At 36.8% G+C, this 25635-nt stretch overlaps 1 protein-coding gene across 2 annotated transcripts; it reads right to left on the bottom strand.

The window, feature by feature from the left end:
* Window positions 1-1962: 1962 nt before the first annotated feature.
* LOC136719357 (exportin-1) lies at window positions 1963-17805 on the bottom strand. Of its 2 annotated transcripts, none has more exons than XM_066697264.1 (25): window positions 17475-17805; window positions 15400-15531; window positions 14601-14702; window positions 12331-12403; window positions 10313-10374; window positions 10102-10146; window positions 9659-9840; window positions 9298-9346; window positions 9088-9207; window positions 8621-8749; window positions 8144-8302; window positions 7851-8048; window positions 7383-7521; window positions 7119-7300; window positions 6706-6862; window positions 6195-6358; window positions 5630-5764; window positions 5089-5272; window positions 4690-4796; window positions 4385-4579; window positions 3992-4160; window positions 3748-3882; window positions 3440-3599; window positions 3248-3344; window positions 1963-3022 (listed from the first exon to the last, which is right to left on the bottom strand). In XM_066697264.1, the coding sequence occupies exons 2-25, from the start codon at window positions 15523-15525 to the stop codon at window positions 2876-2878; spliced, it is 3216 nt and encodes a 1071-aa protein (XP_066553361.1). In that variant the 5' UTR covers window positions 15526-15531; window positions 17475-17805; the 3' UTR covers window positions 1963-2875. The 2 variants fall into 2 exon arrangements, with proteins under 2 accessions (XP_066553361.1, XP_066553360.1); XM_066697263.1 differs by lacking the exon at window positions 17475-17805 and adding an exon at window positions 17319-17468.
* Between the last annotated feature and the right edge of the window lie 7830 nt (window positions 17806-25635).

Raw genomic sequence — 25635 nt, 5'->3', positions numbered from 1 at the left:
CACCAAAGAGCCTTGGATGTCCTGTTGGTTTTATATTCCTGTATCTTCATTGTGATTTTCCAAAGTTTTTTTTCAGAGAATCGCTACTTTAATTAACCTGGTGGTGATAATAATAATCCTATTATATTTTCTTAGGAAGTGAATTTGGTGTTATAGAAAATAAGGACCACCTTTTAAGTATCTTCCATTGTGTAATACTGCATGGTATTTGGGACACAGAGAGGGAGATTGGTAGTCCACAGCAATTATGTTCATTGTTAATTTTACCAATGTGTAGTAGTAAGGTATACCCTAAAATGTCACTTACTACGTCACTATAGCAGGAGTGAAACAATTTGCATGAACAGTAAAGCAGTCCAATATATTTGCATCTATCTGTTTACATGACAAGATCTTTATGCTACCTATGGCCTCGATTTAAAATTAGTTTAACTTTAATCAGAGCAGACCATCGGCTTCAGGCACAGGATTTAACTTTTAATTAATCTAAATACTAACAGGCTATTTAGGCTTTCAAGTCAAATGTAGTACACTTCTTTATTTAATCATTTCAAGGCTCACTGAACTGTCCATGGTGTTTGCCATGGCTTAAAGGTCACTGAAGCATTTTTCCAGACCTGGTATTAAACTGAATACGCCCAAAATTAACAGATGCACACCATATGGATTAATAACATGAAAGACAACTCCCCATAAGAGGTCATCCTCTGCAGACATCTCGTAGACTTCAGAAGGTGTTATAAAATGCTTATTTGTTGTGACTATGAGATTAAAAACCCCTCAGCAGTCTCTTGTACTTCCCCGAAACAAGCCTGCTGTGCTAGTTTTGGGTCACGTTCAGAAGTTGTCATTATCGGCTGTGCAACGTGGAACACCAAGCTTCCTCGGGAATCACTCGCAGCATTTCAGAGGAAACACTCGGCAGCGGTTTCATCACTGACCAAAATTTCTGAAAAAATGTATTCAATTTCCATGGCTGAATTTCATTTCTTTCTCCCTCAGAGAAACAATTAGTCCAAATTTTAAATTAAGTAGCATGTTAATATTCAGCCATGTGCCTTTGGATGAACACCTACCAAATATGTGTTCAACATATTAGTTTTATAGTAGTTTTATCTTGTAAGAACTGCTCAGCATTGCCGACATTCAAGAGGTTGATCACTTACAGCTCCAAGTTAAATTACATCCATGTTCTAGTACCTCTGACGTAGAAATGACCATTGGAGTTTTACAGTACAATTGAGCATTTTGTGTAACCTTTGTGTACTTTTTTTAAATAACAGCTGATTACAGGTAGAAAGGGAAAGTTACTATATTTCACAATGTATTACCTAATTGATTACGCAATGAAACGGGTAAGTGATAGGAATTGCCCTGCTCACTAAAATACAGAAAATTGATTCATTTCATAAGGAAAATTTAAAGAACATGAGGTTTGGAAATCTGGGGCCTCTGCTGTGGTGGAGACCTGCGATTAGAAATAACCTAATCAGTGGCTGTGGATGAGCTCCAGGAAAGTGCCATAACCAGGCACATCACACTGAAGTCTTGTAGGCCTCGTGTGTGTGCTAACTGCTCACTACAATTGTTCCATTGATCTGCCAGAGTAAACAGACTAGGCCGAATTGGATATTATTGGATGTTGGATATTATAACCCCCACCCATATACAAAAAAAGCTATTTCACTATGTATACAAACTAACACAAAGTGATCAAGCATTGGGTTAAAAAAACAAAAAACAGACCATGAATTATAAAATTCTCTCAACTTTAATCAGTTTCAAAAAGTTTCACAACAAATGTAACACTTAGAAGGGATTTATAGCCATTAAAGATCGGTATTTGGATTTATACATTCTCCTCCTAATTATACTGTTGGCAATTATGAATTTTCTGAATAAAAGCTTCTTGGTTATTTGGATAGAATTTCAAGGTAAAAATGAAAATGCAAAAATACAAAATTAAATGTAAACCAAGTTTATTTTGCTCTTAAGTAGTGTTCTTGAAGCACTACAGCATGGTAAACAATGTAAATTAGTACAATTTGTCTCAAAAGCCATCTGAATTAACATGAGTTGTTATAAAGATGCAGCCTATGCTAACCGATAAATATTTTTTTAACCACTTAACTTCGATTTAATGAAGGCTCACAAATGAGCAACGCTCCTCATTGAGGAAAACAAAAAGCTGTTGTCGGCAGAGCGACAGCACACACACACACACCAAAAAAAAAAAAATCTGTAAAAATAACCAACTTTGTGTTCCCGTGTTATTAAAGATGCTTTACAATGGGATGATATGCACATAATCTTGCAGCAAAAGTCCTGTCTAGCAACAAATTGCGGTAGTTTAGTCAAGCACAACCATGAGCCAAACCTCACCCTACACTGTTGACAAAAGCAGCATCTTTAACCTCCTTATAATCCCCTACCTTGCAATCTTCTCTATGCTGCAGAGTACAGGCATGCTACTGGTCCATAGCACCCCTTTGATCTGATGGTGGTATCGGCAACAGGAGGGTTCTCGACACCTTTCTGCAGTAGACTTAACACATAGAAGTTTGCACAAATCTTTTTCTCCTGCCTTTAACAAATAAATGGGCAAGAAAATATTTAAAATGTCTGAATTCTTACAACCTCATGCAGATCTAAAGAAAGATGACCAAACATAAGCTCGAATTAACAATGGAAAGATATTACACAAAAGTTTCCATACAAAACGCATACTATGTAAAAAGGGCCACTAGGTGACACAGTATAATTTACATATTGGCATTGTTTTGGTCAACAAATACCCAAGTGCTGTTCAATTCTGTAAGTAGCGTCAGTGCTACCCCAGAAGGAACTCTGCAATACTTGGCTTTTTATACAATTTTCAGTCGCACATTTCCTCCGGAATTTCATGTGGATTTAAGATTCCAGGAACAGACATCTGCAGTTTATGTTTCTCTTCCTGGGCCTGCCGCAGCGACGCTTCTCTTTCTTCCAAGAACAGGTCAGTTGTGTCTTCACCGGCAAACTCCTATAACAGGAAAAGATTATGCCTCAGATTATTGAGACCACTGACTCCCACATAAGATACTGATTTACAAAATCAAGTTGAAATAATAATAATAAAAAAATAAATTAAAAAAAAGATAAAAACTAAAAAGTTTAAAATCAATTATTCTTAAACCTTGAGAATTATACATTACAAAATCTGCTGTACTACAAATACAAGCAAATCACAATTTGAATAATTAACTACCTTTATTTGCACCAGGAAATCCCTCAGATGTTCTTTGAAGGCAGGGATGTCTTGATTCAAGCTGAACAATCCTGTTACAAACACTTTCACCTGGGCACTGTTAAAAACAACAAAAATAACAATTAACAATTACAGTTCTGGATGAAAGATATGTAGAAAATCATGAAATGGACAGCCCAGAAGTTCTCTTACTCTTGCAAATGTGGGAAGGCAGTTTTGAGAAGGTTGGCCACATACTCTTGAATGAACACCTGGTTGTTTACGGGATTTGCAGGATTTAGTGCTACATTGATTTTACCTTCCTCCACCAAATTAAACATGTATGCCAGAATTGATGCATGCATCGTTAAACCTGTGAGACAAGAAAAAAAAAAAAAAATTGATTACATGAACAAACAGTAAATTCAACGCGAGCATGTTAAAGAAAAATATATATTCCAAAGCTATGGTGAGGAATCTCTTCCATATGAATCACCTACAATACACAGCTAATCTCTTACCAGCTGTATGAGATGTATCCGTTACTACAGAGAAGATATGCTGCAGAATATCACAGAAATACGTCTGGTAGAAACTCTGGGCAGCTGCCTCTTCCTGGGCAACATTTTGTAAAAGGGTATACAGTATCTGCAAACCTAAAGCAAAATGAGAAATTAGTTTCTAACTGGTACAAACACACACAAAAAATGTATTATCAAGGTAAAGCCAAAAATGTTATTAAAGATAAGGAACATATAAGCAAACCTGTGTCAGCAACATTTCGCATTGTATGTTTGAAAGCCCAAATAATGGAATCCAACACCAATTTAAACTGTGCAGGAGGAATGGCCAGGAATGCTGGGAAACAGTGCGAATTGACAGCCTGCAGCAGATAGAAGAAATGTGTTCGATGTTCCGGATATTCCTCAAAGTCCTGAAAAACAATTTACACATTCGATCAGGACATATTAAACACTGATTTCAATACATCACCCTTTCAGCAGTCTTTGCATCAAAAGCTTTGTCTAGAAAGTAATGACAGGAATCTGACTGGAAGAGACTATCTGTATGAAAATGTATATATAGATAAATTAGGAATGGTGTACATTGAAGTAAATATTGAGCTGTGAAGAAAAAATTTGATGTACACAAACTTACTTTGTTAATCATATTTAAAGTACATTCAAACACTGCATCAAATATCTGAGGGATTTCAACTGTGATGTGTCCTCCCAACTTATTCACAATTGTTGCCATTGTACTGAGTACTTCAGGTTCTCTGGCTGCAGGAACATTTCTTTGATAATCAATCAGCACAGCATCAAGCAGGGGGGGCACGAAGTTCTCAGCCACCTGCAAAATCAAGTACGAGCATTAAATATGCAAAGACGTTTACTACACATCAAAATTATAAATAATTAGAAAATGTGTAATTCAAATTCTAGAAAAGTGTAACTGCTTACCATTTGTGGATCATTGGAACGGCTCACCCAGCCTGAAATTAATTTCAGAGTTTCCCTTTTCACTGTCCGCATACTCCTTATCAAAGGCTGTTTTGTTACCATCTCTCCTATTAACAAAGAGAGAGAAGGCTTTAAAATACAAAGTATATAAATCAAATCAGCTACCTGCCAAAGGGCTTACTTGAATTACACAGGAATATGCCACAATTTGTCCTTCAGTTCCCATCACCGTAAATTTATAAATTATGGTTAAAAAAAAAAAAAAAAAAAAGCTATTAATAGATTAAAGTATTTCAACCAAAGATTGCAGATCTAAGTTCCTATGTAAGCAGACAGCTCCACCCTCACCCTTAACAAATGCAAATATTACAATGCATAAAAATACATTTTCAAAAATACCATTGGTCTGAATTGCTGCAGAAATGTTTTCACTGAGGCACTTGTACACATTCAGCATATCCAAGTAAATCCTTCCGAGCTGAATGACAAATGGATGTCCCACTGCTTTACATGCTCTCACGTTGGTTTTCAGGATGCTGCCAAGCTGCTTCACGGTTTCTGGGTCCTTCAGAATGTCTACATTCTGTTTAAAATAAAGATTGCATGGATTTAGACATGGTCATGATAACAAAAAAGGCTCGACATGAGCAGGCAAGACATCGTGAATGACGGAAAACTTAAAATCAAGTACTGCATTCACTGAAAGAAAAACCTATACATAAATATAGTAAGGTCAGACAGTGTATAACATCCATGAGATCTGGGTAAAATGTTCATTACATAATAGGCTCACTAGATTAGAGTAGTAATTCAATTGAAATTTCGTGCACAAGAGAAAGGGACTAAAAACTGTAATGCAAATGTGCATGTTTGTCTATGGCAACTGCTTATACAAGAAAGTGTTTGTGTATATACACAAATTATAAATTAAATGACTTACTTTGGTTGCCTGCTGAATGATGCTATCCCACACCTGGTTAGGCAAGAGCATGTACTTTTCTATCAAGTGCTCTTGCACAGTTTGGTCGGTCTGTGCACCAATCATATAACCAACAGCTTCATAAAATGTATGAACCTAGAAATATAACAAATGAAATGGGGGCAACACGGGTTAAGAAAGCAAGCCATTATAGATGTGGAATATTGTTCTGCTGCACATGTAGCTTACAACACCTCCGGACTCTAAATGTTAATTACAGGTTTTGTTTTTCTAGATAATTCCTAAGAAAGACTGCCATTTACTCTGTAAACACAATAGAACAGAGCAGAAGCAGAGGCTAAAACACCACATTTACACGCGTTTTTACTTTACGACACATGCGACCGCATACTAAACTGTAAAGCTTCGATAGATAACATTTCTACTATGGAAAACACAGCTTGTGATGCAATGTTTAAATAGGTAAACCCAATAGAATAATGCAGATCATACAACAGGTTAAACCTCCCACTGTATTTTACCGAACACTTACAGATATCTCTCCATTTGTTAATTTAATATTTACCTGCTGTGGTTGAAGATCACAGATAATTGTGTTGATGTTGTTCAGAATTTCATCAATAAATGGCATCACTTCTCCAACCTGCACCTGAACAAAATGTCTTCGGCATTTCTGTGCTATTTTAATGAATGTGTCACAAGCCATGTCCTGCACACCATCATGGGTTTCTGCAAAACATACAAGAACCTATGAACCCTGCATTAAGAACCTTTATGTTCAGAGGGGTGTGCAGTTATTAAAGAAGACTTTCAGCAACAAGGTAAGTCCATATACCCTCATGTCCCCTTCTATCTATGAATGCATAATTCAACTTTAAAGAATTTAATCTGTTCCTAATTTAAAATTCCACTACATTTTTTGAAAATCAAACCATAATAATAATAATTCAATTGGGGATTGACAAGTAAACAGGATTTTATAATAGATTTTTTTGTTTTTGTTTTAATGTTTTTATTGGTGCAATTTAAATCAATGTTATGCTTTTAGGTTCAATGCAGTAATTCTCCATACTCACCATGCATGAATTCAAACAGTTTATTGACCACAGTTTTCAAAAACTTCCAGTGGGCTCTGAGGAATCGGGGGTACTGCCCCACAATGTACATGATGTTTGAAGCAATAATTGCTTTGTTGTCCTTTCCTCTCTTTTGTTCACAAAGTCCCAGTAAATCCTACAAAAATAGTAATTGCATAATTTATATGAAATCTTAACCAATAAAAAAAAACTAAAATTACACAAGAGAATCCTAAACTCATTGTTTTTAATGCTGAAGACCTATAACTAGTTCTAATAATTCCACAGAGACAAATGTATATTTGTTTTACTTCATCCGCATACATTATATTATTTTGAAAATACTTTAACTTTACAGAGAACATCTCCATCATTAACAGTGAAGAAAACTGGTACTTTTAGGTTTCACTTACCTTAATAACTGTGACCAAGAATCTTTTTTCATCTTCTTCATGCATTGCTCCGCTGATTGATCCAATAGCCCAACATAATGTATTCAGGTTTTTCCAAGACCACTCAGTGCCATTTACTTGATTGTGAAGTTTCTCTGTCATAATGCGTTCCGTGTCTGCATAGTCTAAATGTGTGAGGTACACTATGGGAAGAAAGATACTTGTTAAAAGTAATCAAAACTACTTCAGATTCCCTTTAATCTTATAGAAAGCATTGCCACTTACCAAGCGTCTCCCTCATATTCTTATACAAGTTGATTGAATCGGTGTCTTTCATAAATTCTCTGACAACTTCTCCTTGATCGTTTTCCACAACCAGAACTTCTTCAGGTTTTGCCATTCGACTCACCATTAGCAGACGAACCTTGAAATAAATGCATAAATAAAATAAATAAATACAATGCCAGCCCTCTCAGAATATCTAGTATTGATATTGAACTTATCAAAATTAAGTTGGCCCATACAGGGCCTGTGTATATCTGCCTTTGTTCCTGTAGCAGACAGAGGCACTCAGTTCTCAAAACATTTGATTTCCCTTGCCTTGACACTTTCAGGGGAGAAGGTAAAAACAAACACCCCCTGGTGTGTAATTCTTCTAAAATAATCCCAGAGAAAACTACTTTTGCAATTCTTGCTTAAAACAGTTTTTCATGTGCAATTGTTTAATAAGTAAAACAGAGATGCCATACTCACTTTGGACAGCACTGGCAAATAGAGCTGCCTTCGAGGAGGAACGTCAAAGTGCTGACTTCCAGACAGCAGTGGTGATGTTGATGTGGAGAACGGGCTCTCTCTGTACAGCTCAGCTGCTAGGTGGTTCCAGTACTCAAGACAGATTTTAAAAATCTCAGTTTCTTCCACCTCTGATACCAATAGCATGTAGTGAAGAGCCTAGAACAGGAAAGTTACATACGTTTGTGCCATGTGTCAATCACAGAAGGAAGACATCAAGTCCTTAACACATCGACCATTTTATACTTGCTCACCTCCATCAGCGTTTCCCTGAGGTTCAACCTTTTTTCAATTAGTTGTCCATGTTCTTTCAAAAAGGTGCAGAGAAACAAGCTGAGGTTCTGAATGAAATTTTGCTCATCATCTTTTCCATTGGAGTATGCCAGTCTGATATTGGTGTTCAAAGGAAGCATCTGTAGAGCAAAGAAAACTTAAGTTGTAATGTGCAAAGAACAGCACCATTCATTCAGATTGTCCTCATGAGTACACTACAAACAAAAATGCACACATACAAATCCAAAGTGTTGACCAGAGGTAGGAAATCCATTGTTTTGTTTACATTTACAAAAGTTCAATATGGAACCTCATCACTTCCATAATGAAATCATTTGTAATAAGTAGGGATAAGATTAATACCAATATCTTGTTTCCTTTCCAATTGTGCTAAACAGAAATTTTACATTGACAGAAGCACCATTTTTCAACCAAATGTACAAGACAAAACGTCTTACCTGTTTTAGCTGCATCATGGTTAGAGTGAAAAGAGAAACAAACTGCTCCTCGTACTGGCTGACACTCACGCCCGCGATCTCAGTCAGGCACTTCAATGTCACATTCCGGAACATTGGGACATTTAAAAACTGAAAGGATTCCACACACAAAAAAAAAAACTTCAATACATTGAAAACCATTACATTAAAACCTCATTTACTAATGAGCTATATTATTAAATATGATATATTAAAAAAAAAAAGAGAAAAACATCAATCTCAGAAGCAAGAAAACTTTTAAAGAGAAACTGGAAGTTTTGTAATAAAACAATCACAAATGTGTAATGATAGAAGCAGCTTAACTGAAAATGTACATCAGAGATTAAGAGTATACAAGTAATAGCCAAGTCATTGAAGACAATTTTCTATTCATTATGGACCTTAAAAAACAAAAACAATAACAACTGTTTCACGCTCTGATAAAATACCTTGTAGACAAGCGTGCTGATGAGTTTTGTTTCAAATATATATCCCAGCGGTATCCAATTTAGGAATCTGAGTAACGTCTCCAGGGTTGCATGTACAAGCGGAGCATTTTGGGAATTTTCCTTTAAAAGACAAATATTTAAGATTTTAATAAATGAAGGATCTTTAAATTATTTTCCAGTAAAAATAACTTAGTTTATGATTCAACTTACCATAACAAACTGGCAGAGCTGGAATATCTGGGAGAATTCATTGCACATACTAAAAATAAAAATAAAATAAAGTTTAGTTATTTCCATGATCTGCAACAGCATTTAAACTACAAAAATGCATCTCGATAATATGAACAGTTTTTGTATATGCATCTAAAACCCTACTATATTCTCTGGAAGCTTCATTCACACAAGATGTCAATTAATAAAACAAGTCACATTAAAAATGAATATTTTATTCCTTAATTTTAACAGAAGTTTCCCTACTTAATCTCCAGTGCTGATGGAAGAGTGCGAGATCAACACAGTTTACCTGTGAGCGTCTCTGGATCACTGAACTAATATAGACCTTTTACAGTACCTGTCTTTCAAATGCTTTGCCTTCACTTGTGTCATCTGTCCACTGGAGAAATCAAAGACCTCTTCACTTAATAGTTTGAGGATGATCATGTTGTTCTGACAGAGGCTCTCACTGGTCCTACTTGCTCCCACAATGTCACTAATGAATGATGGCCAATGTTTCGGCCATTCCTGTTTCAGTATCTGTAGACAAGACAATTTCAAGAATATTTTATGGGACCTACATTTCAGTTAATTGAAATGATCAGTTCTATATATTGAAGCAAATGCTAACAGTCAACTGGAAAAAGAGTACAACCGGAAAATGACAGAATAAAAGTACTATCCCAATGTATTGTAGTTTTATAGAACAAAACGGGTTATAATATTGTATGATTAACGCATTAACATACATTATATTGTCGTTTTGTAAAAAAATTAAGTATTGAATATCTGGATATTTACCTGGACCAAGATCATGTTCAGTTTTCCAATGTAAACCTTTTCTTTCTAAAATTAAAAAACGTATGCACAAATTGAAGACAAGGTTTTCATTCAACCAGAAGCATTAAAATCTGCCTAATATGGAAAGCAAGATTCAATTTGAATGCTAGCTATTGTCAGTCATGTGATAGGATAACAAATGAATGAGATCTAAAGGGTTGTAATGTCTTACCTCAACATTTGTTGCATCAGATGAAGTCTTGATAATAAGACCAACAACATATTTCTTTATTCCTAAGAGCAAAAAAAACCCAGATTGAAGCCAAACATTTAAACAAACACTCTCACCTGTAAAATGAACCTTACAAATAGGGCTGGGAGCTGTCATGTCACTTTTCAAATTGAGAAATAATGTAATATCTTTTAAGCTGTAAGTATTAACTCCTACTTTGTCAATGTTCTCTCAAAATATACCCCACGTGTTTATACAAACAACTAAAAGCTAGAGGCTTTGTGATGATGAAAATTAAACTCATGTATACAAGATAGTGCTACTCGTTCAAATGTAGTTATGAAATAAAATTTTACGTTACAATTTGGAGTATCATAACTGACCCAACTTAGAGGTAAACGTAGAGGTAGGTTCCCTACTACCTGAGATGCAGCTTGAAATTACATACTTGCCAGTCGCCGGCATTGGTTTGCCACTTAAAAACCCAGGTATCTATGGTCAGAAGTGGGAAGTCTCAGTCACTGAATAATGAATAACCATGTACCTTATTAAAAATAAACAAAACAAAAAGTGATTTCTCTAGAATGAATTTCTCTGAATAAATTAAACTCCCAGCCCTAATTATGAAGCAAAAAACATTAAGCAGAAACTTCAAAATCAAGCTCATTCAGCAAACTAACACTTAATTTTAAAAATATTTTGCAGTTCCATTTTTGAACATTTAGATAACCAGCAGATTCAGAAATAAAGTGACAATATAGGTACAGTTGTAAAATTATATGGCATAATATGTATTCAATCACAGAAATTAAACCGGTCAGTACTATGGCATACTAAACTAAATTCTGAAAGTGGCCCAAGCTATAAAAATAAAATAAAACGCTGAAATTGCTCAATATTCCTTAATAAAACAAGACAATTACAATACAGACTACATAGCAAAATGAAAGTACATAGGATCTACATTAGTATTCCCAATATTTGGATTTCAGAGTGGTGAAGCTGCAGTGATTTCCTTGGCAAACTCAAAACACTAATCATGTTTCACTGCGAGTGTATGAGTCAGGTATCCGAAGCAGATGTTCACCGTGTGCTGCATCCAGGTACTCCCATGAATGACTTCGATTATTTCCAGCAGAATCTTAAAAATGTACACAACTACATCTACGTGGACCTGAGTAAAGCCAATACCATCTTGGAGAATATTATTTTCAGTGAGAGTAAATTGCATTAATTCGGGAAAATCTCAACAGCAGAGATCAGGTTACATTTTACGATATGCAAGAACCTTCACCGAAGATGAGATTCACCACAATTACCAGGCTATGTGATCCTTTTCAAAGTCCAGTGATAGGCATACAAAACTAAGCAGTATTTAAACCAGGCACAACTATTACAGCCCAGGGCAGACTGATTTTATAATACTTTTCAACACAAATTACTTTTTAGTAGACCAATACTACTTTGTTACAGATTTTATTCTACAGGGGTATCTGATATTGCCAAAGCAGACATGCTTATAGTTAAACTCTTAATTTGCTGAAATAGACTTGTTTAAACAAAACTCCAAAAGGACAAAATTAACTACATAAATGAAGGTGCATTTTATTTTCTCTCAAGAGAAGCAATACTGCCACAGTTCTGCACTGATCTAGTTGCATAAAAAATACAATTCAATGCTTGATACACATTTTATTAAGGTGAAACTATAAAAACCAACACTTTACTCAGTAAAAAAATAGTTTTTATATACAAAATGGTAGAAGATCAAAATTGGATTTGGACATTGTTTTACTGACCCCTAGTGGCTCCTCGTACAAGAGTTCCTTTCATTAATACTCTGATTTATATATTTTACAGAAAGAAACTAGAAAAGGTACTAAAAGTTTTTGTGATGAACAAGTAATGAACCATTAAGTAGAAAACATGTCATGGTTTTTAAAAGATCTTTCTGTGGAAGACTTTGAAATGTCAAGAATACATCAAACATTTAGTAAAACCAAAAATGTACTCCCTACCTTCACACTGGTTTCTAGGAAGAATTTTCCACCTTGTTTTTATAACCGTTTCCAGGATTTGCAGTGCATAGTACTGTAATACATTATGAAAAGCAAAGTTAGGGGGTTATAGCTCAGAACACTTTAGAACATGCAAGCACTGCATTTTGAAAAAACATATTTGCTCTTAATTATGCCTGCCTGAAATACCACATTTTTTTAATTTGCATATATAAATTGAAATTGTATTACCTTTTTACTGTTCTAACATGTCATGCAGATTTCATTATTTTTCTATAAGTACCGACATTAAAATCAAACCCTGTAGACGTCCTGCTGTTTTTCTCAGTAACACACCAGAAAGTGAAAGACGAAAAAGTGATCTACTCGATACTGGCTACTTAAACTTGGAGCCAGAAGAACATTACAGTACAGTTTAATAATACAAATAATAAAACAAATTCAAAAAGTGTTAACCTCTGGTTAGAGACCAGATGTAATTTAAGACTTAGAAAACCAGACAGCACTGAAGCATCCAGCTTCTAGGTCTTCCTGACGACATTGTCAGATAAACACAAAGTGCTGCAGCCTCCATAGCACAGCAAAAACAAACAAAAAAAAAAGAAAAAAAGAAAAAAAAAAAAAGCATTTTCACCTTGAACTGGTGTTTCTCTTAAGGAACAGCAAGACAACCCACAGGTTTACTAAGAAGATCACCTGCATTCCCCCTTTGTTACTTCTATCAAATTAAAATTCAATAGAATGTTTTTAAATGGTTAGTTTTATTTTGAGGACCACCAGTATTTCAACTGTAGGGACCACTAAAATCAAGTTAAGGAAACAAAGCAATAAAGCACACAAGAGTAGGACATTGCAAAGTGTTAATATGTAGAGGCGGAAGGATCTTTTGCAATGCAGAAAGCATATCGAGTAAGAAGAAGATAGTTAATAAAGGCGCACTGTTCAGGTATAAAATCCTGCATGTAACCTTAACAGGAGTATAGTACTGCATAAATGTTCTTCCCATTGAAAAGACCCCAGCTGACCTACTACACCTCTGATGCCAGGATTAACAGAATAGAACCGAACCAAAACAAACAAAATAAAAATCTTGCAATTATTTTCACCATTGCAAGGTTTTAATGGTTTTATGACAACAGATAGCCATGAAGGTAAATGGGGGGTAACAGAAGCACATGATCCCTACAGAAGAAATACCTGCTGCACTCCAGCTGTTATGGAACCTAATCACTAATGCTAAACCCTCCCTCCTCCCATGAAACAATACAATTGATGAACAGAATTCAGTTAAAGGGAATCAAAAGGGTAGACCTTGTGGAGGCCTGCCGTCAAAGCCTAGCTGTGTCAGTTGCACAGGAAGACACCCCTTTTCTTCCTATTACAAGCAATCAACATAATGGAACGTTAAGATTAATATCAAATAGTAACAGCTTGAATAAAAAATAAATTGAAAAGATATTCAAAAGCCAAATGTCTTAGTGCTAAATTGATGCACTATAAAAAAATTTAGACAAATTTAAGAGATGTTTACCTTTTTGTTTTCTTTCTGTTCCTCTAATGACCTCAATTTTCACAAGTTACAAATTTGTGTATTAAAATACTGTTGACAAATCAACTCAAACATTAGTAATGTCTGTCAGTATTAAAGAGCAATTTTACAGGCAAGCAAAAAAAGGCAAACTGTCATTTACCATTACTTTGAGGAAGTCTTTCAAACATTGAAGTAGCTTACAGGTAGTTCACCCAAATCCAAGAGCACAAGGAAAAATACATATTTATATACACGAGTATATAGATATGAACTTAAATATTCAGGTCACTGAATAATAACTACAATTCAAAACAGTTTTACAACAGATACTGAAATTTTGAATTTTGATAACACCAGTATTTTTAAACAAGCAACACATTTCAACAGCAAGGTCATAAACACTTAACTGAATAGAATATGTGCCAAGCAAAGGTATTTAATTGTAAACAGTTCAGTGTGTTGACTTTAATTGAAACTGTTCATCAGATAGAGAAGGCTTGGGATCTAGGTCTGAACCAGCTAATACAAAGAACTTTTGTGTGAGGACTTCATGTTAAAAACACAAGAGAAACGGAAGCTCGGTCCATGATACAGAAAGAACAATGGCTGAGCAGACGGATCAAAATACAAATTTAGTTTTCATACCAACAGTCTGAAACCAATTCCGTGTCTTTACAGGACTTCCTCAAAGTATAGAAGCTAAATCCCATGAGCAAGTATTCCCACGTGTCTTTCTTACTTTGGTGTTCATATTCTGGGAAAACTCCAAAATAGTGTCAACTCTTGTCCAGGCATCTGGATGTTCTTTCAAATGGGTCAAAACCTCCTGCGCCATTCTTTGCTATTTAAATAAATAGGGGGAAAACATCAAAGACAGAAGGCAGAAAAGAAATGAGTAACTAAAGCATTTGATTTCATAAAAAAATCAAGACTACAAATCAATAAAACTGTGGCCGCTGTCTCACACCCTGGTGCAGGAGAGAATTCTTCAGTTTCTTGGCCTCTTCAACCTGTGACTAAAGACACTGTTCATCCTTACTAATTAAACCAATTGGTTGTTCAACTAAAAGCTACTAGGAACTCCAAATTAATTGGAACCAAAACAAACTCTCTACAGGAGTGGGGCTGGAGAGCCAAGGACTCAGGTGAGTTCTAATGTAGTGAAGTGTCAATTCTTATTCTGTACCAGGGAACTAAATACAGCTCTTCTAGGCTTAAGTCTTCTCTTTTGTTTTCCAACAGATATTAAGTACCTGCTTTGACAAACTGCTTTATTTGGCCATATTAACCACTTCTGTAGAGTATAAGGGGTAAATGTAAGTCAGCCTATAAAATCAGGTTTAAGCATTTCACACTGTAAAGCAGCTTGTTATTGGTAAAACCACTTATATCTCCATTCTGTAATGGGTCATTACAAAATATGCCTTCTGAGATCAAGCTTAATTTAAATATCTATAGGACAGTGACATTTTTAAATCATTTCAATGTTCCCCTATAACCTGTATAGCATTTGAGTTTAAATTAATAAGGATGTTTACCTGTGGCCCTTCACCATGGTATAAACAATTCACCACATTGTCCAGTAGGTTGATATCCAGTTTCTGGCTGAAATCCAGCAGCTGGCGAGCTGCATGGTCTGCTAACATTGTCATAATTGCTGGCATAGAGTACTGCAAGAAAAAAAAATTCCAACAAGCAAAGTCATGTGAATTGAACTGTGATTAGGGCACACAATTCCAAGCAGCTGTTGGCCCAAAGGTCTTTCAGGACAAAACTTCAAAACACATTACAGAGCTGTGAACTATTCATTTGAATAAACTGTATTTAATTGAGCAGTAAATATGAAGAACTCGAATGGTTTTAACCAAGTTGGCAAGAATTTCACTTTAAATGACCTCTCTGTCTTTGCACTAGCTTGAGCACATGAGCACTTTACAATGTAGGGAGGGAGGATGGCAGGATCTTGGATGACACTGGACTTACGTCATTCTATTTACACTTTCGTTTAACGTTTTAGTGAACTGGAAACTGAACTTACTGCCATTAAATTACTTTTGATATTTGTGTACCAAAAAACGATTGTATTCTTTGATGTCACATAGATCAGATATGCATTACATGTTATCATACCGGCTAACAAACATTGTTAGGCGAAATATTGAAGGCAGCAGAAAGAGGTGGGGGAAATGTCTTAATGATTTTCCGAAATTAAAATAAATCAGTAACAGAGCAATGTACTCTTGTTCTCGCGATAAGTGGGGCGCAGGGGGCGATTAGCGCAATCTTATGAAAACTGTATTCCGTGCATACTAGGTTTATCCTGTAACAGCTCTATAATGACATGTTTAGACAACCACACACAGGTGCTTTTCCTGGAAGCAAAATAATGACTGGTCCTTGTGACCTGTTGACACAATTTACCCGCCCTTTCCGACAGCAGTAGTGAACTGCAGCCCACCCGCTAGGCATGCCTTCCCGCACCACAGCTATACACGCACAAACACAACGATGCTATTGCAAACATTCATATTGCACATAACCTGCATACACCAATAACTGTAAGTATATAAAACCTCTAACTTACTTGTTACCGACTGCAATTCCGTGTTAAAAAGTACTATTTTTTAAACTTAAAGAGCGACGTAATCCTATTTAAAACTTGCAACGGTATGAAAATGACCTCGAAGTTGAACAAGGCTGCTTATGCACTCTGGTCAATTACGCCAAAGTACTACTTGGTTCAGGACCTTGGTTTAACAAAATAAAGATAAACCACAAGAAGTGAAACATCTAGGTGCATTGTAAACTAACGTCTATTATAAAGCACGTATACCCCAACATCACTGCACTATTAAACACTGTGCAAAATAATGTAATCGTTTCAAACCATTTCATTTTGTGGCTGAACCTTCCTGTCGTTTCAGATGTTTTAATACCCTCAAGCAGTTTGAGATGATCAGCAATATAACTGTACATCATTTGCACACTCCTTAACTTGAAACATCCTTTCCAAGAAGGCCCATTTCCCCCCTCTGAATGCACTATCACTATCGGCACAAAAACAATCGTAAAAACATATAGTAAATTTCATTGTTGACATCATTTTACGGACTAACAGCCACCCCTCCCTCTCATACGGAGAACACGTGACTCGCACACTCGTTTCTCTGCTGTTCGGGAGAAAAAACATATTTCCAGAAACTTCTACTGAATTGCATTTGTGTTTAAATTACTAGAATAACTTTTCTTTTCTCGCTCTCTGCCTCGGGTGTTTCTTGCCTCTCTCTCCGGTATTACAAGGCGAGAGGCGCCTGCTCCATAGCTGTGAGTGGTGGGATTGACTTTCATTCAATTTCTCCTCAGGCCTTCACTCTCCAGCCTCGCTTCACGCACAGCCACCCGTGAGTTTTTCTGCCACACAACCCTGAAAAACCTTACCTACGAGCAGATTACTTACCTACGTTTTAAATCACTGTTCCCTCCGTTTGGTATTTTAATTCCACCAGTGAATTAAGATAGTGAAACAGCTTTTTATTATTGTTAATATTAAGATTATAATTCTGAAATTGTGAACACAAATGATTTCAATGACTGCTGCACAAACCACAATTACCTGGTAAAAAAAACGTCAAATCCACCAAAGAGAAGTGTGGCTTTCTAGCCAGAGAAACTAGAAAGGATTAAACACCGTGGTGAGATTTTCTATACAGTTTTCCACAGAATGAGTATTGCTAATAAGAACCACTTGTGCGGGTTCTCCAATAATATTCACGGCACGCTATGTAATTTGTTATTCCGGTTCATTTTACGAAATAAAATAATCCTTTGTTTACTGTTTTGTTCTATTTCTGAAATATTTCATGCAGCGGGGCGGTTTAAGAGACTGTAAGCCTGCGCTTCTTCTCCTCTTAAGCAACAAACTCGTAACCGGTTGAAACCGGTTCAGACTGGGAGATTCCATCTCGGTTTAGTTTTCAGCCGATGGCGCCGCGGAAAGTTTGGACTCACGTCACGCCCATTCTCTGCTCTGATTGGGCCTGCCGCGGTTACTGACAGCTTCGCTGGTTTTCTACGGGGCGACGCAGGTGTCAATCTTTTTCAATTCTTGCAGGCGCCCACGACACGGCCCCGCCCCTGATCCGAAAAAGAAGGCGGGATTACAGCGGGATGATGTTTGCGCGATCTCCAACGTGATTGGTCGGATCGGCCTGTCAATCTGGCTCTGGCCTGGTGCGCGTTTTCGTTACAATGAATCTGCAAGTTGCCCAGTGCCGCTGTGATTGGCTCACAACACATGATTGACGTTTTGTAACTTGTTTCTTGCGCGATACAAATTCTATGAAATAAAATCTCATTTTTGGGAGCCGAATCGTGCTTGAAAAACACAAAAAGCGCAATATTGTTCAATATCCGCGATGGACACTTTGAAAATGAAAGTAAAACAAATGATTTACACGGCAGGTTTTCAATGCCTGGAAGTTGGTTTCTCAGCTCCGGGCTCTTGCAACCTGGTAATTTTCCACTCGCTCTGACTGAGGGGAGTGGTTGTATAGTAGCAGGGCATGATGCGCGCATGGTATGAGCAGAGAAATTACACAAAGGGGAAAGTGTGGACATAGAGTGTACAGGATGAGAAAAACGAACGAACGAAAGCATGAACGTGAAGAAAATACACAACTGCGTGCTTATATTTGATAAAAACACCCGGGCTTCTGACAGGTCACGTGCTATCGATCCAGCGCGCTGATGGAAAAATACTGGACTCGTGTCGAGGATGCGCCGACGCGCAGCGGGGACATGCGTGTGCCATCTCCATCGCTGCCGCTTACAGCATTTCCACTGTCAACTGGTTCGTGTCAGAAAGATGCAACGTTTCTTTAAGGCACGATTCAAGTTTCGAACTGGCTTTTCACAATTATTTTACTTTTTTGTTTTTATTTTCTGTGCAAACCGATTAATCTGAAAAACACATAACATGGTTTTGTTGAGGTCTAATTTAAGGATTTCATCCCTCCTAGCTTTCCAAAATCATAAATACAATACATTAAATTGATATGTGACCAGTGCATGAAAAACTCATATTATCCTGATAGTAGCCTGACAATTTCAGTTGAGCATTAAAAAAAAACATCAATGTTGTATGTTTACATTTTTAAATATATCATAATACATTACAGCTAAGGGAGCTGCTACAGGGGTGACTGCATCACCCTGGATGCAGGAAATGGACACTGCAGGAACTGTCAAGACATGAAACTCTTAGCCACCTTAAAGTGATGTTATATTGCTGCCCCTTCCTGCAGTTCCAAATAGCACCAGAGAACTTACACAAACTGCACTTTGCATTCATGTGCACAGATGAAATCACAGAGCAGGAATGATCAATCTGGTCAAATGTCCAGAGCTACAGAGGCACAATGGGAAGGTATTTGGCTGCCACAATTTAACAAATGACCAAGTGTTTTGCTTGCAGGGTGTAAATATGCCAAAGGCATTGAACAATAAAACAAATCAATTCACATGTTGTTAATAATGTAGTGCACATTTGAAAAGCTGAGCCGTTCAGAAGGTGGGTTTTTGTTGTTGTTGCTTTTGATTCCTTTTCAGAACCAGTTGAAACAGGATTTGGATGACAAAGTACTGACCAACAAGCTCAACAGCAATAAAGAATAATGTAAACACGCTGTCAAGAAATATTGTGGGATACATCTACATGTTTAAATATGCCAATGCCAACAGTCTCATTCCTTTCCTTGGCTTATGTAATATAAGAAGAAATTCTTCCATATGCTGGAAAAACAGGTTTACCATCTTTCTTGGAAAGTCAAATAAGAATTTCCATAAGCAAAATACAATGAGACAATTCATATTTTAGTGTGTAGTGAAGAGAACACAGCAATAGTGGTGACTGATTGAGGGTGGGTACTGGGAGCCCACATACTGGGCTTATTTGTAACTATATTGGTTTCATTATAAATATGTTTTTTTTTTTTTTTTTTTAATTGGCTGCGCTAAAGCTTCAGAGGCTTTGCAATCTGCTGCAGTAAACAATTTAACGATTTTTAAGTTAACAAGATGAAACTGTAAGCCAGTTCTTAGGCAAATCTAGTGACTTCACACTGTTTCCCACAAGTTATAGGTTCTTGAATTGATTGTTATTTTCTTGCCGTTGGTGGATAAGATGTAATGTGGGAAAGCCTACAAGAGGTGCTGTATATTTAAGACAACCCAAAGAGCAAAAATGTTTTGCCTGATTATAGAGCTTGTTAGAAATAATAACAAGTTGTAGAGACATATACTTTTGATAAACAATTATTTCATGTTATACCTACCACTTGGGTACACTGTCACAGTACAAACAGGCATTAATATATGCATGTTTGTTAAGTAACCTTTTTAATTTTGTTAATAAACAAAATCTATTACGTTCGCTTGTATACATACCTGTAATGCATGTCTTCATTCAAAACAAGTATGCTGCTTCTACTCAGGAAATGTTACATGCACCAGTACTCTAGTCTGTTGGAATAACACATTTTATTCCCAAGCAATAATGTGTCGTGGTCCATTGCAGGTTCCTGGACTCCCCCAACCAGTGGTCAGTGAGGTACGGGTTCTCAAGCCCCCTGCTTGAGTCTCAGTGTCTCAATGTACCACAGGTGATCTGTATGAAGTGATTAAACCCATTAGGCATTGCTGGATACTGTTCAATTGTTTCAATGGTCGGTTTTATTAATAGAATACATGAAATGAATGATAAACCTTTAATTGTTGTTCATCTCATTAAATTGAGTACATGAATATAACATCTCATTTAAAAAATAGTTATTATAGTTAATAATATTTAAAAAAAACTTTCCCAAATACCTTTTTTTTTCTTCAGACCCAACCATTTGGCCTTGTTGAAGTACAGTCCAATGTTTTTGATTCTGAGAATGACTGGTGTCTTTCTGGATATCTCTGGGAAATAATGAAGTTCCTGTCTTATGACTCACTGAGATTGTGACCAGGCCTTGGATTCAAAGAGAACATATGTCGGTTTCCTCATCTTTTTTTGTTTTTGAAGAGGGGAGGATTTGATGGACATTATTGTACATTATAGCACATATAAGCAGATAGAAGAGTACACTTTACCTCTGCAAGAAACACTACAGAGAAGAACATGATATTAGAGATAATATGCTGTTATTTTACTGTTTTAACTGAGAGATATGTGTCCATGTAGGCATTACTGGTTGCCTGAACACAGAGACATGAGAAGTGTTGAGAGACAGTGCCATCTAGTGTGCCACTGTGGTGTACAGTGTAAACAACACTGAGGATTTGTTAGCATGTGTTAGATGTGATTGCAATGGTCAAAGTTTCTGTAGAATATATAACAGTAGGTACATATTAATACAATTTAATCTTATATTCACTACAAATCTAGGACACAGAGTGGAATTCTGTAATCATCTTCACTTATGTGTTGCTGTTATAGAATTTAATTATTATTTTAATGTTCTGAATTAATATGTTGTTCTCTATCCCTTGCCCTGTTAGTACAGTATTGTGAGGCTGATCATACTCCATAAATGTGCAAGTGGAAAGCTGAAAGGCAACAGAGTACAATATGTATTTATAACCCCCTTTTTGTTGGTTGGTTAAATTGATACAAAGATATAAGTTATAAATGTTTAATTCATTCATAATTCAAACACTCCATGGCTAACAATTGCCAGTAAATACCAATGTATTAAAGTAAATGAAGAGATGGCTCTTCTAAAACGGCAAGTTACACTGTTTTCCAGGCCTTGTGATTGAGGGAGCTCCAGAGGACACTTTAAGACTGCCATTTGTCCTGCTGTGGGTGCTAATTAGACACATACGATGGCTATTGTATCACATGTGCTAATAATAACAGTCCACCAGGGCTCTCGAGTTGAAAAGGCATGTGACCGTGCCCAGCAGAGTGTGGAAAGGACAGGTTATACACTGACAGTGCATTGGCTGTGTGTGGGGGGGTCAAAATCTGGAGAGAGAGAATCCTGCAGGTTCTGTAAATTTCTTTTAATCATTGAAATGACCCAGGGGCAAAAATAATCGTGACCAGTCTAGCAGGTAATTAATTAAATTAAGATTAATAAGTGTTTAGTGGGAACAGAAATTAACGATTTGGTGACTATAGAGGATTAGATTTATACCTACCCTGTTTAATCTCTCTGCACTTATTTCAAATGTAGTATTGGCCAAGACAAATAAGCACCATTCTTGCATCTGTCAAAAAAATAAAGTGAAAACATTTAAAAGGAAAAAAGGTAGGAATTTATTCATATTCAATCAATCCTCATCTGGTCATTTCCACTCCAACATAATCAGTAGGGCAAAGTGAGCTAATCTTAGTAAAATGCTCTTAATAGAGAAACTCCTCAAATTAGTTGAATGGTATGTTTTTATTTGAATGTAAAATACACTGAATGTATTGTCCTTATCCTTTACTGGTTCATAATTTTAGAATGCACTGATAGTTTAAATCTCCAGGCCATACCTAGTGCTGACCTTTGTGTACAAGTATAGTAAACATAGCCTTAATTAACAGGGCTGTTCCAGTAAATGTCAGGGAGTGACCTGATCAAATAAGCTGAGTTACATAAATGGTCTATATGAGTCCAAACAGTCAGGGCTGGTGTAAATGTGCAAAAGGACATCTCTAATGACCCCTGTGAAACAACGTTAGTTGGTTGGATCACAATCAGGCAAGTGCCTTTATAAGGAAAAGCAAACATATTATTAAACCTCAGGCATTGTTTTCTCCTTTCACCTAAATAATATGGGCCTTATATGACAAGACAAGCTCATGTGCCTCCCTGTCAGTACGGTTGCAGCACATGTATCCTCACAGTGGTTTATACTTTTTTAATGTTTCAATAATAAATGCAAATCTTACAGCAGCGATTGGGGCAACTGAAATCTCTCAATCTGTCTTCCATGTTTCTCTCATCCACAGAGAGATGCATGGTCAATCATATTACAAGCAGCCGCATGGAAGAGGTTCGAGAGGCGATCTCAAGAAGAACAGTCTTAGAACAGTTATGGAGTACAGGCAGCATTATGCAGACCAGACAGGAGAGAAAGATAACATCATATCTGTCCCGTGATGAGTGGAAGTTCGGTTTCTGGCTGACAACTGGTCAGGAAGACCCATATATGGTTTAACGGGGCCAAAATTAAGACATACGTAGTGTTTAATATAAGGGGGGCTTGTATGATGTACCAAGCCCAAATGACTGGTGAAAACTGGTTCTTATCAGACCCTGTTCTTCTGGGTATCAGGGTTGAACTATAGCACAGTAAGACAGTGACCTTGTTCACAGACACACAGGGAAAGACATGCAATTCTTCATTACCTTTCCCAAATAATGCAACAAAGCAGAAAAGGCAGCTTCAAACAAAAATGAGAGGCTTTTCCTGAGACCTTAGGAAAGCTGTTTTCTGCTCCTCATTGTTATATCCCTCCCACCCTCTCTCTCTCTCTCTCTCTCTCTCTCTCTCTCTCTCTCTCTCTCTCTCTCTCTCTCTCTCTCTCTCTCTCTCTCTCTCGCTCTCTCGCTCTCTCTCCCTCACTCTCCCTCTCCGCAGAGCTTGTTTCTCTCCCACAGTGCTGGCACTGGAGCGTTTCTCTTCCAGCACATTTTTTGTTGCTTCTTTTTTATATGACTTCGTTTGAGCAGTTCACAGCAGTTCTCTTTGAATGGAATAACTCTTTTTTTTGTCACCCCTTCTTTTGTATCTGGGATCTGGGACTTCATACAGTAACTTTTTGCTTGCATCATCAAGAATCTAGCGGTTTCACACGAAGTAAGGGGTGAATGAGTATTCCATCCAGCCGAAAAATGAAGATATGACAACAGCCCTCTGCAATAACCGCTGGCAGTACCATTTTGATAATCTAGCCCCTGAACTGTCCATGTGTACCTCAGATAATGAACTCTGACTGTGCACTCCTTATCTTTAAAACATTTTGGATTTGAATTACAAGCTTTGGGTGCTTTCAGAAGATAAATAGGATTTTTAGTCAGGGGTTACACATTTAGTAGTATCAACCCTAGCTCTGTAACAGTATATACAAAATTTGCTATTCTGGTACATGTATATCAAATACCAAATCTATCTATCTATTTAGCAGTCTGTAGGTGTATTTACATTCCACAATTAGGAAAAGTGAAAGCTGTTAAAGGAGGCCCAAACCTAGAAGGTAATGGAAAGCCTGGTTGTCAGAGCAGCTCCAAATCGGGCTGAGTTAGGAGTATGTATTTAAGGTGTTCAGCAAGAGCCAGATAAACTCTGCACACATTGTAAGTTCAAAGCAAATCTGTACATTGCAGAGGGCACTTCAGCGTTTTAATAGGGAAAGTCTTGAATGTCTGTGTTTGTGAGAAGGGTTCTGTTGTCTGAGAAACCCAAATGTGGTGATTAAAAATGACATTGCTTGTATTTCTTATGTCACACAAATACCCCAATAAGGGGTTAGTAAAAACGTAGCCTGCACTTGAAGGATTACAAAGCAGTGTGTGTTAAACATCTTAATAGTGCTCCAGGATGCCTGCCAACCTTGTTTGCTTTTAGATCAATAGGGCCTGCAAAGGAGAAGGAAACACTTTGCCAGGCTGAAGTGACTGCAAAAAACCCTGCCATCTCAGATGCTTGTCTGCGTTTCTGACTTCCTTTAAAAGGGCTTGTATCCTGGCAACCTGACATCTGGAAACCAATGGGTAAGGAGAAAAGCCACACTGGACTGCCATCAGTTTCCCTGTGCTCTCCTGACACATCCCTCTCCATGGCTGGCCTTCCTAACCAAAGCTAACTTTGTTTTGCAAATCGTGGTAAACAGCAACCTGCAAGAGCAGCATGATGCAACCTGAATGGTCTGGAACCTGCATGGAATGTTCCAGAATCGGCCGAATACGGTATTGTCAGTTGGGGCTATTATCTCCAAACAGAGCTCTGTGTCAACATCAGCCTACTGCATAAACATCAAAATAGAACAATATTTTGCCAATAATTATATCGAAATAATGAATTACTGGCTCAAATCACAGACAATGCCTCTTTTTAAAGAATTCCAGCACACATACCTAGGGCTGGCAGTAACTTCAATTACAGTAACAAGAGTCTGGAGCAAATCCCTGATTACATCAAACATCTGATTATAAAGTAGGCAGAAAGCTAGAATAATTCTTGCATGCAACACTTAGAATTGATTGTCTTCTTCATATAGCTAAAAAGCTTTGTAAAAACCTTGACATTTAAATTAAATATATTTTTAAAGTGCTCTCAAGTCTTGCATTAAAGAGGAAATAGATGGCATTGCTTTATTTGTTTCTGGAGGAGGTAAAACATTATTTTCTGAATATTCATATTTTATGACACTCCAGTGTACTTTTCAGAATATTTTATGCCTTGATCAAGGAATAAACCTGCATTAAGTCCCTTTTTCATAAATGTGAAATAGTATCAGTTTCAGTCCTGACTAATTTAATATACTGCTCAGAGCCGTAGAATTATGGGAACATGCTCCAGAGAAAGTCACATGGGAAATACATTTGCAAATGAATAATGGAAAGCTATTCATAGCCTTCTGAAGGCTATTTATTTATTTTCCAGTGGCGACAATTAACAATACGCCCTTTTGATTCTCTATATGACATCATATCACCAAAGAATGCATACATTGTCTACCTTTAATTTCACATATTATTTTACCAGTGCTCCTTTGACACTGAAATCAGTGCATT

This window comes from Amia ocellicauda, chromosome 23, assembly GCF_036373705.1.
Source record: "Amia ocellicauda isolate fAmiCal2 chromosome 23, fAmiCal2.hap1, whole genome shotgun sequence".
NCBI classification, from domain to species: Eukaryota; Metazoa; Chordata; class Actinopteri; order Amiiformes; family Amiidae; genus Amia; species Amia ocellicauda.
Note: the sequence above shows the minus strand (reverse complement) of the source record. Positions and strands in the feature narration are given on the sequence as shown.

Coding starts and splice junctions, on each gene's coding strand:
- LOC136719357 (XM_066697264.1), bottom strand. CDS start 15,525: ATGCCAGCAATTATGACAATGTTAGCAGACCATGCAGCTCGCCAGCTG. Junction 8,750..9,087: donor TCAGCACGCTTGTCTACAAG/GTATTTTATCAG, acceptor GAATCCTTTCAG/TTTTTAAATGTCCCAATGTT. Junction 8,303..8,620: donor CCATGATGCAGCTAAAACAG/GTAAGACGTTTT, acceptor TTTGCTCTACAG/ATGCTTCCTTTGAACACCAA.